Source organism: Patagioenas fasciata, chromosome 11 (assembly GCF_037038585.1).
Source record: "Patagioenas fasciata isolate bPatFas1 chromosome 11, bPatFas1.hap1, whole genome shotgun sequence".
Classification (NCBI taxonomy): Eukaryota; Metazoa; Chordata; class Aves; order Columbiformes; family Columbidae; genus Patagioenas; species Patagioenas fasciata.
The window spans coordinates 20,528,092-20,541,167 of record NC_092530.1 but is presented as its reverse complement, the minus strand read 5'-3'; the positions used below and the strand labels follow the sequence as shown (position 1 = coordinate 20,541,167).

At 51.3% G+C, this 13,076-nt stretch overlaps 1 protein-coding gene across 2 annotated transcripts; it reads left to right on the top strand.

Annotated features, from left to right (window-relative positions):
* Positions 1-859: 859 nt before the first annotated feature.
* On the top strand, positions 860-12,781 carry FRMD7 (FERM domain containing 7). Of its 2 annotated transcripts, none has more exons than XM_071813679.1 (12): positions 860-1,007; positions 5,608-5,712; positions 6,084-6,126; positions 7,496-7,529; positions 8,243-8,340; positions 8,456-8,570; positions 8,772-8,919; positions 10,430-10,525; positions 10,821-10,984; positions 11,233-11,301; positions 11,392-11,467; positions 11,629-12,781. In XM_071813679.1, exons 1-12 carry the CDS (start codon positions 951-953, stop codon positions 12,661-12,663), a joined length of 2,040 nt encoding a protein of 679 aa, XP_071669780.1. In that variant the 5' UTR covers positions 860-950; the 3' UTR covers positions 12,664-12,781. The 2 variants fall into 2 exon arrangements, with proteins under 2 accessions (XP_071669780.1, XP_065702896.1); XM_065846824.2 differs by having other exon boundaries at positions 7,451-7,529.
* The last annotated feature ends 295 nt before the right edge of the window (positions 12,782-13,076 follow it).

Sequence of the window (13,076 nt, the reverse complement as noted above, 5' to 3'; positions counted from 1 at the left end):
CAAGAGCAGCTGGAGAGGTGAGGCAGCTCATCATGGCCCTGCAGTAGCCGGGGCAGGGACGCCAGGTGAGTGTCAGCCCCAAGCACCCACCACCCAGCCCATCCTGGGCTGAACCCCAGGGGATTTTGAGGGTGGGCAACTGGCTCTGGCACTTGGAGGATGAGCTGGTGGGTGGAGATGTGGGGCTTTTCAGGTGTGAACCAAGAGCCAGGTTGTCTCAAAAGTTTGTGAGGCATCACTAAGCTGCCAGACCAGGGTGCCAGCCGAGAACGAGCAACAGGTCCTCCTCTATCTCCACGGGAAGGACTTCCACCTGGTTTCGAGTTCAGTTGGGAACACTTCCGAGTGTCCCGTGAAGTACCTCAGCCTGTCTGCCAGCCTGCACTCAACTGCTCAGCAGACCGGACCTTATCTGCCCGCCACTCAGAGCGAGCACAGCTGCTCTGTAAGTGCACATAACCAGAGCAGAGAACGGGCAACACCAGCTGCTGGGCGACTTCAGCGGCAGAGTCACTCAGCTCTTCCCCACCAGCCCCGCGGTCCAAAATGTGGGTTTTCTTTGCCCTCGCGTTGCTCACCACCAGCTGAAAAAGCTCAATATTTTTCTCAGCCCCGTTAGTGCCACTCTTGCAGAGCTGCTGCACAGCCTTTCGCCCTATTAATAGACCCATAATTCACAGGAGGGAAATATTCTTTAATACAGCGGTGATATTTAAACCAGGGGACGTATCGTGTTGTTGGTTGTTTTTTGTGTTGTTGTTGTTTTAAATTGCTTTTTAGGCATTCAGTTCCTTCGCTCCAACCTCCACTCCACATCTGCGACTGCAGCCTTCTCCATCCGGCTGAGAGGGAAATTATGTGTGCAAGAGGAGTCAGGGCTGCCTTCCCGGCACACTGTGCACATCGCTAGCACTCCCGTGCCCACCGCACGCTCAGCCACATGCTCGAGGATGCTGCACCTGAAAGTCCAGTTTCTGGATGACTCCCAGAAGATCTTTGTAGTGGATGTAAGTGGCTATCATATTCTTATTGGGTTTTATTGTGGGTTTGTGTGTTGTTTTGTTGTTTTAGGGTTTGGGGGTTTTTTTGGTGCTAATTATTGAAGGAATTGCTGCTCTGAATGATTACACGGTCCTTGATAGGTTATAGTTTTCAGTTTTTAAGAAACAAAACAAAAAAAAAGGCAAAAGAACCCCAACTCCAAAACAAGAGGTTACAATGCTAATTGCCAAGTGTCTTTCAGCATCAACACTCTCCTCTCTTATTAACATTGTTTATAACAAAGGAGGAATGGCTTTTATTTATGTGGTGTCGTCTTTTGGAAATTGGCTAATATGAGCTGATGTTCTTGACAAGTGTTGAGTTCTTCTGTCGTTTATCTGACTGCCAGCATAAGCATTCATCAAGGAAGAAAAGTCTGGGAACAGAATAAAAATAGGATATTTAACCAAACCACCCCTGGTGAGAAACATCTGTGTGCATCCCTTCCTGAACATTCAACTGGAAAAGAAAACTCTGTGGTTTTGAGAATAGCAGAGGAAAAAACTCAATCTTATTTTCTGCGTGATAGTATCCCACAACACACTGTCATTAATAACTCATATTTACTCAATCATAGCTCTTAATACTGACTGCTGAAATAGGTTTTAAATGTTGAGTGTTAATAACTGTGGTGTTAGAGATATATATATATATATATATATATGTATACAGATAACTGAAACTAGATATATCTTGACCGTGTTAAGAACACATCTTCTTACAAGTGTGATTGAGCATTTACTGTTGGTTAGGATTTGATAATCACAGTAGGAAACTGAATTAGCTAATTCAAGGAGATCTGTCCTGGTGTTTACTGTCTCCTATGGGACCAGAGAGTTCTGTATAATTTTTGTTTTTTCAAGTTCTACTGCATTTCTTAGACAGTCCTGCCTCTGATTTATAGCACAGCCTGAGAACTGCTTGATCTCAGACATACTGCTTGGTTTCTTTGCTACAGCAATTTTGCACAAAAGACGATTGTGAAGCAATTCCATCACTTGGCACAGCATGGAAGTTGTTTGATTTAGTTAAATTAGTGTATCCTAGACCTAGAGTCAGCTTAAAAATGAGACTAGTAATTTTATTTCTTTTTCCTTATTGATTAGATCAGGCCATAGTGAGAGACAATTTGAAAGATGCTGCTGGTACAATATTGCTGCTTTTTTTTTCCATCTCTGCTTTCTTATTTGCCCAAAACACTTACAGCACTATAGTTCTGCATGACATGTTATTGCAGCAAATAGCTTCCATTAGAGGAACTCCTGGTCATTGCTTTTTTTAGCATGGAACACTATTGGAAACCCCTTTTAGGCATTTCATGCATTTGATATGCTATATGGATACTATAAATGAGTAGCTGAATTAGCGACTTCATTACAAAAGGACTGCTTTGGGCTAAGTTTTGAGCAGATATTTCAAGCAACTCTTCCTAAACCTTTCCTGACTTTGGAAAGCTCTTTTCAATGTGCGATACTTCAGTATAATGGGAGGGAAAAAGACAAAAGAGAGAAAACACCCTGGGCCTGATTCCCCCTGCGTCTCGCGCTTGGTGTATGTATCTATACCTGCCTCACGTGGGGATGGCCGCTGCTGGCACGAGCAGCAAGGTCTGGTTTTGCATGGGAATGCAGGGCGGGGGGGGTGAGCCTGGCACATCTCTGCATGTCCCCCCTTGCACCCTCCCCGCTGAGCTCCCCAGGGCTGAGCCACGGCACGGATGGGGCCTCTGTGCGACACTACTGGCCATGCCAGTGAGCCCAACATCTTGTACTGGGAGAACACTGGGATTCCTGGCCTCAGTGTCCGACCACAGGTGCGCCTGTGATGCTGTCTCACACTGAGAATCATAGAATCACTGAATAGTTTGGGTTGGAAGGGACCTTCAAAGCTCATCTAGTCAAACCCCCTACCAAAAGCAGGGACATCTTCACCAGCTCAGGTTGCTCAGAACCCTATCCAACCTGGCCTGGGATGTCTCCAGGGATAGGACATCCACCACCTCTCTGGGCAACCTGGGCCAGTGTTTCACCACCCTCATTGTACAAAATTTCTTACTCATGTCTAACCTGAATCTCCCATCTTCTAGTTCAAAACCATTGCCCCTTGTCCTGTCATAACATGCCCTTCTAAAAAGTCTCAAAGAAGAGATATCACAAAGCTGCCTCCCTTCATCCTTCCTCCCCACATACCTAGAGCTGTGACCTGGCATGTGCTCTTGCCCGTGGAGTCGCTCTTATCTCTGGAAAGGGTCTAAACAAGACAGCCCTGAGTCTGGGTAGCCTTGGGAGCCCTCGAGAGCATCACAGCAAGGATGAACCACTTTGCAGCTTGGACAGACAAAGCCTGGGCTGGTGGAATTGGCTACAGGGCAAGATTGAGGAGGAAGGGAAAAAAAGAAAGAAAAGGCAAAGCAAACAAGCCCAGAAGAACTATTTGCTGGGGCTGAGGGAAGGACAAAGTCTCCCATGATCTCACACCCATTATGATGAATAAAGGTGGGAATTCATGGACAGGAGGGGTGCAGAGCTGGCTGCACGCAAGCTGGTCCAGCAAGGGCATGGGGAGTGTTGGGACTGGTGGCTTTTGGTGCATGGCATTGCACGTCAGCTACACGGAAGGCAGTGGCTGGGGGCCAGTGCCTGAGGTAGTGGGGAAAGATCACACCATGAACTGTCACTGCCCCCAAAGCCACAAACCCAGCTGCAGCAGACGGTGCTATGGGGAATGCTGCAGAAATGTGGCTGTGCCGTTGGAGCACAAGCGCTGTCAGGCTGTCCTTTGGGGATGGGTGTGCGTGTCCCTGCATGTCACACAGGTTGTTGTCTCCCTCTGGATGTCCCTCTTGCTTTCTTACCTTGCTTACAGTCCCAGCTGTTCCCACCATGGAGAGGAGGGGTGAGTGCAGCATCTCCTTCCAACCGTCTTCTGCGTGGGGCTTTCTGCCTGTGGGTGCTAACTTGGCCCTGCGACATCATCAAAGGCACATTTAGGGTTGGATGTGGAGTGCCCAGCCCCACATCATGCTCCTGCCTTGCACTGTGCTCCTCTGTCACAATCCCCTGCTCTCGCCTGATGCTGTCCCCAGCACAACCGCAGCCTGGTGCTTGCAGTAGTGTGGGCTGGGGCCTTGGTACCCCACAAACCTGGGATGGGGCACGTGCAAGCACAGCTCTGCAAGGGGAAAGCCACTGTTTTTAAACTACCCCTGCATCACAGGGCTGCGTCTCCCCGGTGAGCAGGTTTTCCCCGGGGAAGGAGCCATTCGCCTCCACTGCCCTGGGCAATGCTGAGTTTGGAGGAGAGCGGGTCACTGCCAGCAGTCGTGGTGGGTAATAACCTGGTAAGAAATGCTTGTCTTGCCTGGCTGCCTGACAAAGGCCAAGGCCTTTCATGCTAGAAAATTCTAGCTTGGAAATCAACGTTTATAATTGTTTTAATTACTCTTGTGCTCTAGTAATTTTGAGGAGAACCGGGAGTGCTGCAGAGCAAATACTGTTATTACGCTGTCACTTCTCAGCGGCCTTTCAGCACGGAGCCAGCAATTTCATCCCAGAAGCAGCTGTGAAAGGTGGTTATTAGTGTGCATCACCGCCGGCAGCCGGGGTCCCTCTGCTCCAGCTGGGAGCAGCCGCTGGCATGGGGAGCTGCAGCCTGCCTTCAGCTCCATCACCCGAAATGCCAGAATTTAGCAGCTGTCTAACCTGACCTCTCTGCTCTGGCTTGCTTTTGTGCTAACCCACGCTCATTTTCGGTCTGATTTTCACAAGCTGGTAAAGGAGTAGCAGGGTTTTTGCTGGGGTGGGTCACTCCCAGGTTCATTTCTGGTGCTTTCTGGAGCATTTTCCAAAGTCAGAGGCCCCCTGGGTTGTTCTCCAGCTGTGTCATACAGCACGGCAACAAGTCAAGCAAAACACCCTCTGAGTGTTTCTGTTTACTGGGAATAACTACAGCCTGGCCTCCTTTACCAGCATGTAGTGCCACTTAATTAATATTGCCAAAATGCATGGATGACCTAGGGCCCAAAGCACAGGATCTCTGCAGGGTCCTCTTGCTGTTAATTACTATTAACTATAATAATAGTTTGTCCCCAGCAATTCGGTCCCCGGCTGTTGGGGCACATGGACTGACTGTGCAGGTTTGAGTTGTGCTCCCCTTTGCTCTTAACAGAGCGCGTTTGCCATGGCCATCCCTGGGTCAGGCAGATGCTCATCCTAGGGATCACTCACTGGTTTGCCAGAGATAAAGCTGCCTGGACAGTGATGGTTGCAAAAGATCAGTCAAAAGCAAGATTTCTTTCCTTTTCGGTTTACTAAAAAGGATAGAAGCGATGAGAAGGAATCTGATTTCCAAGAGCAGAGGCAAGGGGAAAGCAGAATGCACTCGTCCTTTCCCACATGCTGAAACCAGCAATATTTATTGAGTAAGGTTTTGGGAACAAGGAAAACCCCACAGTTCCTCTCAGGGTGAAGGCAAGGAGCTAAAACTTCTCCCCATCTCACCAAAATCCCATCACCGTTGCTGTCAGCATTGCCTAACTTGCTGTTTCTATGGTGTGCTTTTTGCTAGCAAAAATCCTGCGGGAAAGGGCTGTTCAACCTCGCCTGCAGCCACCTCAACCTTGTGGAGAAGGAGTACTTCGGGCTGGAGTTTTGCAGCCAGGCTGGGAACCACGTGAGTGCAGGTTGCAGCGTGGGCTCCTGGTGCTGCACCGTGCTGTCCTGCTGTGCTGTGACCCCATCCTCACAGCAACCACCTGCATGGCTGAGGGCTTGCTAGCACCTCCCTGAACTACCAGATGGGAAATTGCCACAGAAGGATTTGCCACAATGCCAAAAACCCCTTGAAAGTAGGGGTTAGGAGGGGAGCCACAAGCTGTTTGGCAAAGCCACAGTGATAGCGATGTTTTATCTGTAGCCATAAGCAGGACTGCTTGTCAGAGCTGGCCAACATTTTTGTGTTGCACTCTAGCATGATAATGCTGCTTTTATTCCCCCTGTCACTTGTGCTGCTTATTTACCCAGTTCTTCCTTGCTTTTTTTCAGGTCTGGTTGGAGCCTCTAAAACCCATAACAAAGCAAGTAAAAAGTAAGTATTTCAAGAATAAAATTATTCTAAATCACTGCCAGTGACAGACTAGTGCAGACTACTGCAGCTTTTATTGCTTGGGAATGGGAGCTGGGTTTCCAGCATTTGCTTGAGCTCGTTTTGTAGCATGAGGCTGGACAGAACTATTTGCAAAGACACCCCAGTCCATATAAAATCCTGTAGAAACACTGCTGCCTTTGCAATCTGGTATCTGCACCAGTTTAGGCTGGAGCTGTTAACAACCTGCCAGCTTGGCAGAGCAGCGGGGCTGTGTGTGTGTGTGTGTTTGAGACGGCAAGGCAGCAGCATCGCTCCCTGCTCACCCTCCTTGCCCCTTCGTAGCTCTTGGCAGCCCAGATGTCTGTGTGGTGTGAACTCTGTGTGGAGCACGGTTTGCCCTGTGCCTCACAGGCTTGGAGATGCTGCAAATCATGCTGTGAATTCAGGTTCAGCATCCCTTGATGCAGCCACAGCCAATGTTAACGCTGTGCCACTTTCAGCCTATGACTGCTTCCACTCCTGCAGTGAACCAAATTATATTTTTCCCCAAATACATGATGACCAGGAGGTGGTCAAAAGCATGAGGCCACAACCTCAGTATTTGTCACGGGGAGATTGCAGTACAGTGTTTGCATTAATTTTCTTGTAAGAGGAAAGCCTGATAAAGAACCTCCCCTTTCTGACTGCACCAGAAGCAGGACTATTTCAGGCACCAATTTCTTCTTCCACGCCCCTTCTGTCCTGCGCTTGTAAGGTCTTGTTCCTCCAGGGGCCTCTGAGCCATCACATGGTGCCATGGGACGGTCAGTGCTTACAAAATTGCCTCCCTCCCTCGCTCCCTCCACTCTCTCTGCCTTGGTCTTGGCCACTTGCTCTCCCTCATCCTGTGAAAAAGCTTTGTCCAAACAGCCTCCTATGGAGCTGTTGCATCCCAAGTGATTGGAGGGCTGAGTTAAATGTACAGCCCCGCTGATGGTAATTACACTGGGGCTCTGGCCATGCTCCAGGCCAGCATCCCTGGCACTACCCCATGGAACCCCCTGTCCTGGTAGGGGGTCTTTGCAATTTAAAGAATTGCTGGGGCATTTTCTCTTTAGTATTATTTCGTTGTCCAGCTCCATGTTTGCTTCCACTGGTAACACTGGGGATCTGGGCAGGCTGGTTTTTGAGAGCAGGTTGGAGTCCCTAATGTTTAGAGTTTCCAGCTCTGATTTGTAAGGGTCCAGAGTAATTTACTCTGTAAGGAGACAGCATGTGTGAAGAGAGTTGTAAATGTTCTCAATAGACATGTAAAAGAAAACTTATGAAGATGTTGTGTTTTAAGATCCTAAGGAGGTTCTTTTCAAATTTATGGTGAAATTTTTCCCAGTGGACCCCGGCCATCTGAGAGAAGAGCTGACAAGGTACCGTACTTGTTCTGTTACTTTCTTACTGCACAGTTCTGTATTTTTACAACTGTGATGTATGTGTTTAATTCCTTATCTTCATCTACCTGAACCTGTCTGTGAGCAGTGGTTATCCTAAGTACTGGAAGAGCTCTGTACTTTACAAAACAAAAACTGAGTATCTTCTCTTGATCCTCTGTTTTTGAACAAAATCCACTTGAAGGATCAGCCATCTTAAGAAGCTGAAATTTGTTTACTGCCAAATGCTTTAGCAGTTGGGCATCGAGTCTGACTCTGCTCAGTCTAGCTCCTGCCTCAAGCTGTGTTCTGAATGAAGCACTTGAATTTTATTTTTAAAAATGGCATTGTTAGCTCTTATGTTTTAGAGAAAGCATTGCAAGCAGGAACTAAGAATAGAACTAAGACAGTGCTTCTGCAGAACAGTAGAGATGCAAATGCATGCCAAAGCATAAAGGAATGTTAACTCTGAAACCCATTAATGGCCATTTCAGTGGCAGGGATGCACTGGTTGTGGTAGTGCCCAAATGCAGCATTCTGCAGAGGTTGTGTGCTCCTCTCGTGACCTCATGAACCTGCATCCCATAGGCAAGTGCAGGGAGAGGTGCGGGGCCAGTCAGGTCCCTGCAGCAGGGCCCTCGTGCCTCAGCCTGGCACCCGTCTCTCTGCTGAGCCCATCTCCCACCAGGGTAAGCTCCTGTCCCCCTCCACAGGTACCTCTTCACCCTCCAGATCAAGAAGGACCTGGCACTGGGGCGGCTGCCCTGCAGCGACAAGAGCGCGGCGCTGCTCGTCTCCCACCTGCTGCAGTGTAAGGGCAGGCGAGAGCCTGCAGACACAGTGCCCCTTCCCCGGGTAGGGGGACAACTGGGCTTTGCCAGTGACCCCTCACAGCATCGCCCACACTTTCCTCATATCCCCCACAGCCGAGCTGGGTGACTTCCATGAGGAGATGGACCAGCAGCACCTGGCGACCCACAGGTATCTTCCCAACCAGGAGTATCTGGACAACAAGATCATGCACTACCACCGGAGACACAGGTAAGGGCTGCTCCACACACGGTTGCATACCCAAAGCACCCAACGGGCACCTGCCGAGGGGGCTGTCCCCATCAGCAGGCAGGGCCATCTGCAGGGTCAGTGTGATGCCAGTGTGTGCATATCCAAAATGGCTCTTTTTTCAGCCCATTTCAGCAGCTGCCTTCTCACTCTTGTCACTTTCTGGTGCCTTTGTCTCTCCAGTGGGAAGACACCGTCTGAGTCAGATGTTCAGCTGCTGGATGTGGCCAGGAAGCTGGAGATGTATGGGATTCGCCCGCACCCCGCCAGCGATGGCGAGGGGACACAGATCAACCTGGCTGTGGCGCACATGGGGGTGCTGGTCCTGCGGGTGAGCCCGGGGCTCAGTATGGGTGGCCTATCCCAGGGACAGAGCTATAAAGATGACGAGGGGTCTGGAGCATCTTATGAGAAAAGGCTGAGCGGGGATCTTATTTATGCTTGTAAATATCTCAAGGATGGGTGTCTAGAGGGTAGGACCGAGTCTTTTCAGTGGTGTCCATGACAGGATGAGAGGCAACAAGCACAGACTGAAGCGCAGCAGGTTCCATCTGCATATGAGGAGAAACTTATTTACTTTGGGGGTGCCAGAGCCCTGGAACAGGCTGCCCAGAGAGGTTGTGGACTCTCCTTCTCTGGAGATATTCCAAACCTGCCTGGACACATTCCTGTGTGAACCTGCTTTAGCAGGTGGGTTGGACTAGGCGATCAGAGGTCTCTTCCAACCCCAACCATTCTATGATCCTGTGACATCGCCTCTAGTTGGTGGGGGACCTTTCTCCTCTCCATGTGCTCCAAACCCTCCCAAATCCTACAAGAGAGAGTGCACCCCAGCAGGCCTAAGGCACAGAGGTTATGCATTGCTACAGGGCTCAGCTCCACCACCTCCATCCGTGCCGGCTGAGCGCCGCCGTGCCCGCCCCCGTGTAAACACCACAGGTTGCATGGCTGCATCACATGTATTCACCATATAATCTTCCATCAAAAATAGGCACCTCACGTCTGTGCAATTACATAACGCTGTAATCACGGTGTAGCTGCAGAGTAAATACAGACTTCCCCGCAGCCGGCGTGAAGCAGTGCTTGCCTCCCACACCACCCAATTTCAATCTGGGAACATCTTGCCAGAGCAGAAAAAAAACCCACCAAAACAACAGGCCCTTAACCATGGGTATGCTGTTCATAATTAGCACTGCCAGACCCGGTTATTTATTATTTATGGCTCCATAAACACCCCTCACGCATGATTAGAGTATCTGTGAACCTATTAAAATCTGGGCTCTCCCAGAAATCTGAGAGGGTCTTGATGCCACAGCATCGGGTAACGCAATTTTAGCTGGTCCTGCCCTGACACCAGTGTTGTGCAGCTGCCTCCAAATTGATGCATAATGATAATGAAGGGTAAGGTGTGCTTGCAGGCTTGCTTAAGCTGAGTCTAAAGGCATGAGAGTGAGATGGACTCTGCTATGCTTCCCAGAAAAGGAGAGAAGGGTCTTTTTTATTTTGGGGGCCTGATATTGCATTAACTCATTTGCTTCTTGAGCTAGGATGGATGGCATGTTCTGCCTTTAGCTCTATGAGGTTTATCTTGAGATCCTGGAGTTTACAAATAGCTTCAGCCAGCAAAGTTAAGCCCTGAATCTCAATTCCCATTTTTGGGACCAGCTGATGGAGAAGAGGGTCAACCAGCAAATCCTGGCTCCCCTTCCTCAGACCCCAGCAGCACTGAGAGCTGTGTTGGGGTCTCATGCAGTGTCCTGCAAGCTCAGGATCTGGCCCATCATACTTGGGCTATTCTGAATTGCCCAGGCATGGCTTAACTGCTGTGTCTGTCCTTCCAGGGAAATACAAAGATCAACACATTCAACTGGTCCAAAATTCGCAAGCTGAGTTTCAAGAGGAAGCATTTTCTCATCAAGCTCCATGCAAACCTCTCTGTAAGTACCGCACTGCAGGCAGCTGCCAGGCTCAGCAGTAGGTAACTGTGGACCGAGGATCAGTCACACAAAGTCCCCGATTCTGACTAAAAATCCGTTTCTGTCACTCATGGGTGATTCTCCTTCCCCCACTGCTACCTCGAGCGTGGCATGTGCCAACCCCATGTCCCCAGCAGGATGACACTGCACAGCCCAGAGTCACTGGCAACCCAGTGTGATGTTTTTGGGGGGGGTCAGGAGGGCAAACAGCAGAGCCCAACACCATGGCCCTGACACTCTGTCTCTGGCTTCACAGGCGCTGTGCAAGGACACGCTGGAGTTCACCATGGCGAGCCGCGATGCCTGCAAGGCTTTCTGGAAGACATGTGTGGAGTACCATGCCTTCTTCAGGCTGTCTGAAGAGCCCAAGTCAAAGCCCAAAGCCCTTCTGTGCAGCAAAGGCTCCAGTTTCCGCTACAGGTAAAGTGCTGGGGCAAAACCAAACTGCTGGGATCAGGGAGGGTGTGAGGAGGGCTCTGAGCCCACCCCCCCACCCCCCCCGCCTTTATGTTGGACCCGGCTTGATGCAAGGGATGATGCTTGACAGCTGCTTTTCCCAGAGAGATCACTGCTTGGGTCCTGCTGCATCCCTTCTCCTCCCCTGGGATGTGGGTGTGCCCAGGGCTGGGGCTGACAGTGGTCTTCATGCCTTTTCCCCATTGCTGCAGTGGGAGGACACAGAGGCAGCTGCTGGAGCATGGAAGGAAGGCAAAGATGAAGAGCCTTCCCTTTGAGAGGTACTGGGGTGTGTGGGGGGCAATGCCTGGGTGGTTGTGGGCAATGGGATCCTCCTGGCCGCACACCCACCCATGCTCTTGGCCCTGCAGAAAGCACTATGCATCCCACTACGATGAGAGGCAGTGCCGCTCCTCCCCGGACCTCCTGACAGACGTCTCCAAGCAGGTATGCCCCTTGGTGTCCATGAGAGGTAGCACTAGGGCTGAGAGGGTCTTGGCAACACAGCTGGTGGAGCTCAGCTGGGCTCTGGGTACTTGCTGCTGGCTCCTTTGCCCCTCTCCCCAGCCAGGGGTCTGGGTACCCACCCACCCTCTGCCCCTGTGCAGGTGGAGGAGCTGCGCCTGGCCTACGGCAGCCGGGGTCCCTACCATGCCAACGGGGTCCACACCTCCGAGCCCACCCTGGACAGCCGCCGCTGTGGCTCTGCCGTGGAGGTGACGTTTGCTACCGAGCTGGAGCGCTCCAAGCCAGAAGCATCCCCCACCTTCCTGCCTCACTCCAAAAGCTCATCTGCCTTCCCGCTGCTCTACGCTGAGCTGGAGCTGGAGCGAGCATGGGAGCCCTCTGACCTCTTCAGTGCCAGGAACCCCTTGACGTCCTTTCGGCCCCACCACCAGTTCACCGGGAACAATAAGAGCACCTCGGTGGGCAACATGCGGGAGGTGAGCACCCGGCCACTGGTGTACATGGACGTGCCGTGTCCCCCACCCCTGGTCGCCCCAGCCCCGCAGGTCCTTTTCTACCTGGACAGGCCCCCACACCCCCCGTGCCACACACCAGCACCCAGTGAGGACGTAGTAGGACCAGCTGGTGGATGTGGCCCTGCAGCTGCAAAACCCCCCCGGCGGAGCCTGAGTGGGACCCGGGCCGGGGAGTTTGATCGTGAAGCCATGTGCATGGCAGCGGGCATTAGTGTGACTCCCACTGGGGAGAGCAGATTGCTGGCTCGCTCCTTTGATTATGGGCTTCAGGAGCAGCCTCCTAAGCGGTCTTGGAGCCAGTCGGACATGAAAACCATCCGCTTCCCCTACGGCTCAGAGTTCAGGCCCCTGGGGCCATGTCCCACTCTCAGCAGTCGGAAAATGAATATCTTTCGGCACATGCCAGCCCAGCAAGGCCTGGGGCTGCGACGTTCAGCTGAGCGCTACGTGGGCAGCAGCACCGAGTCCAGCGACTCCGACTCCGACCTGCTGGCCGCTGACTACTGCTCCCTGTACGGCCGTGTGCTGCAGTCACCCATGGCTCGGGTCCGGCTGTCCTCTGGCAGCCTCCAGCTGGATGAAGAGGATGAGGAGGTGTCCTTCGTCACAGGCACCGCCGAAGAGACGACTTCCATGGGGACCTCCAGGTATTTCACTTAGGTGCCTCACAGCAGTTGGAGGGAGCACAGGTGGCCAGCACTGACCTGGGGACATAGAAGGGTGATGCCTACAGGGCTGTGTATGGCTTGTGAAACATTGTGATGGGCTTGTGTTTTGTGAGTGCTCTTAGCTATAGAGGATATGCTGAAGGACAACAGGAGAGTGTTCAGAAGTACTCAAGCTCTGCTCCACATTTGGAAGCCGGTGTGTCTCTGCTGCCACACGTGGGAGTCCCGCTCCAGCCAGAGGAACCAGGGCTCTCCTAAAGCCCTGTAAAGCCCTTGTGTCCCACCCACAGTGGTGGCTGCTGGCTACATTTGAAGCTCAGTTGCTGGAGCCTTCATCAGGGAGGAAAGAAAAAAAAAAAAAGGAAAACAGAAACATCTCACAGAAGAGCGTAAGCATCTATTTTT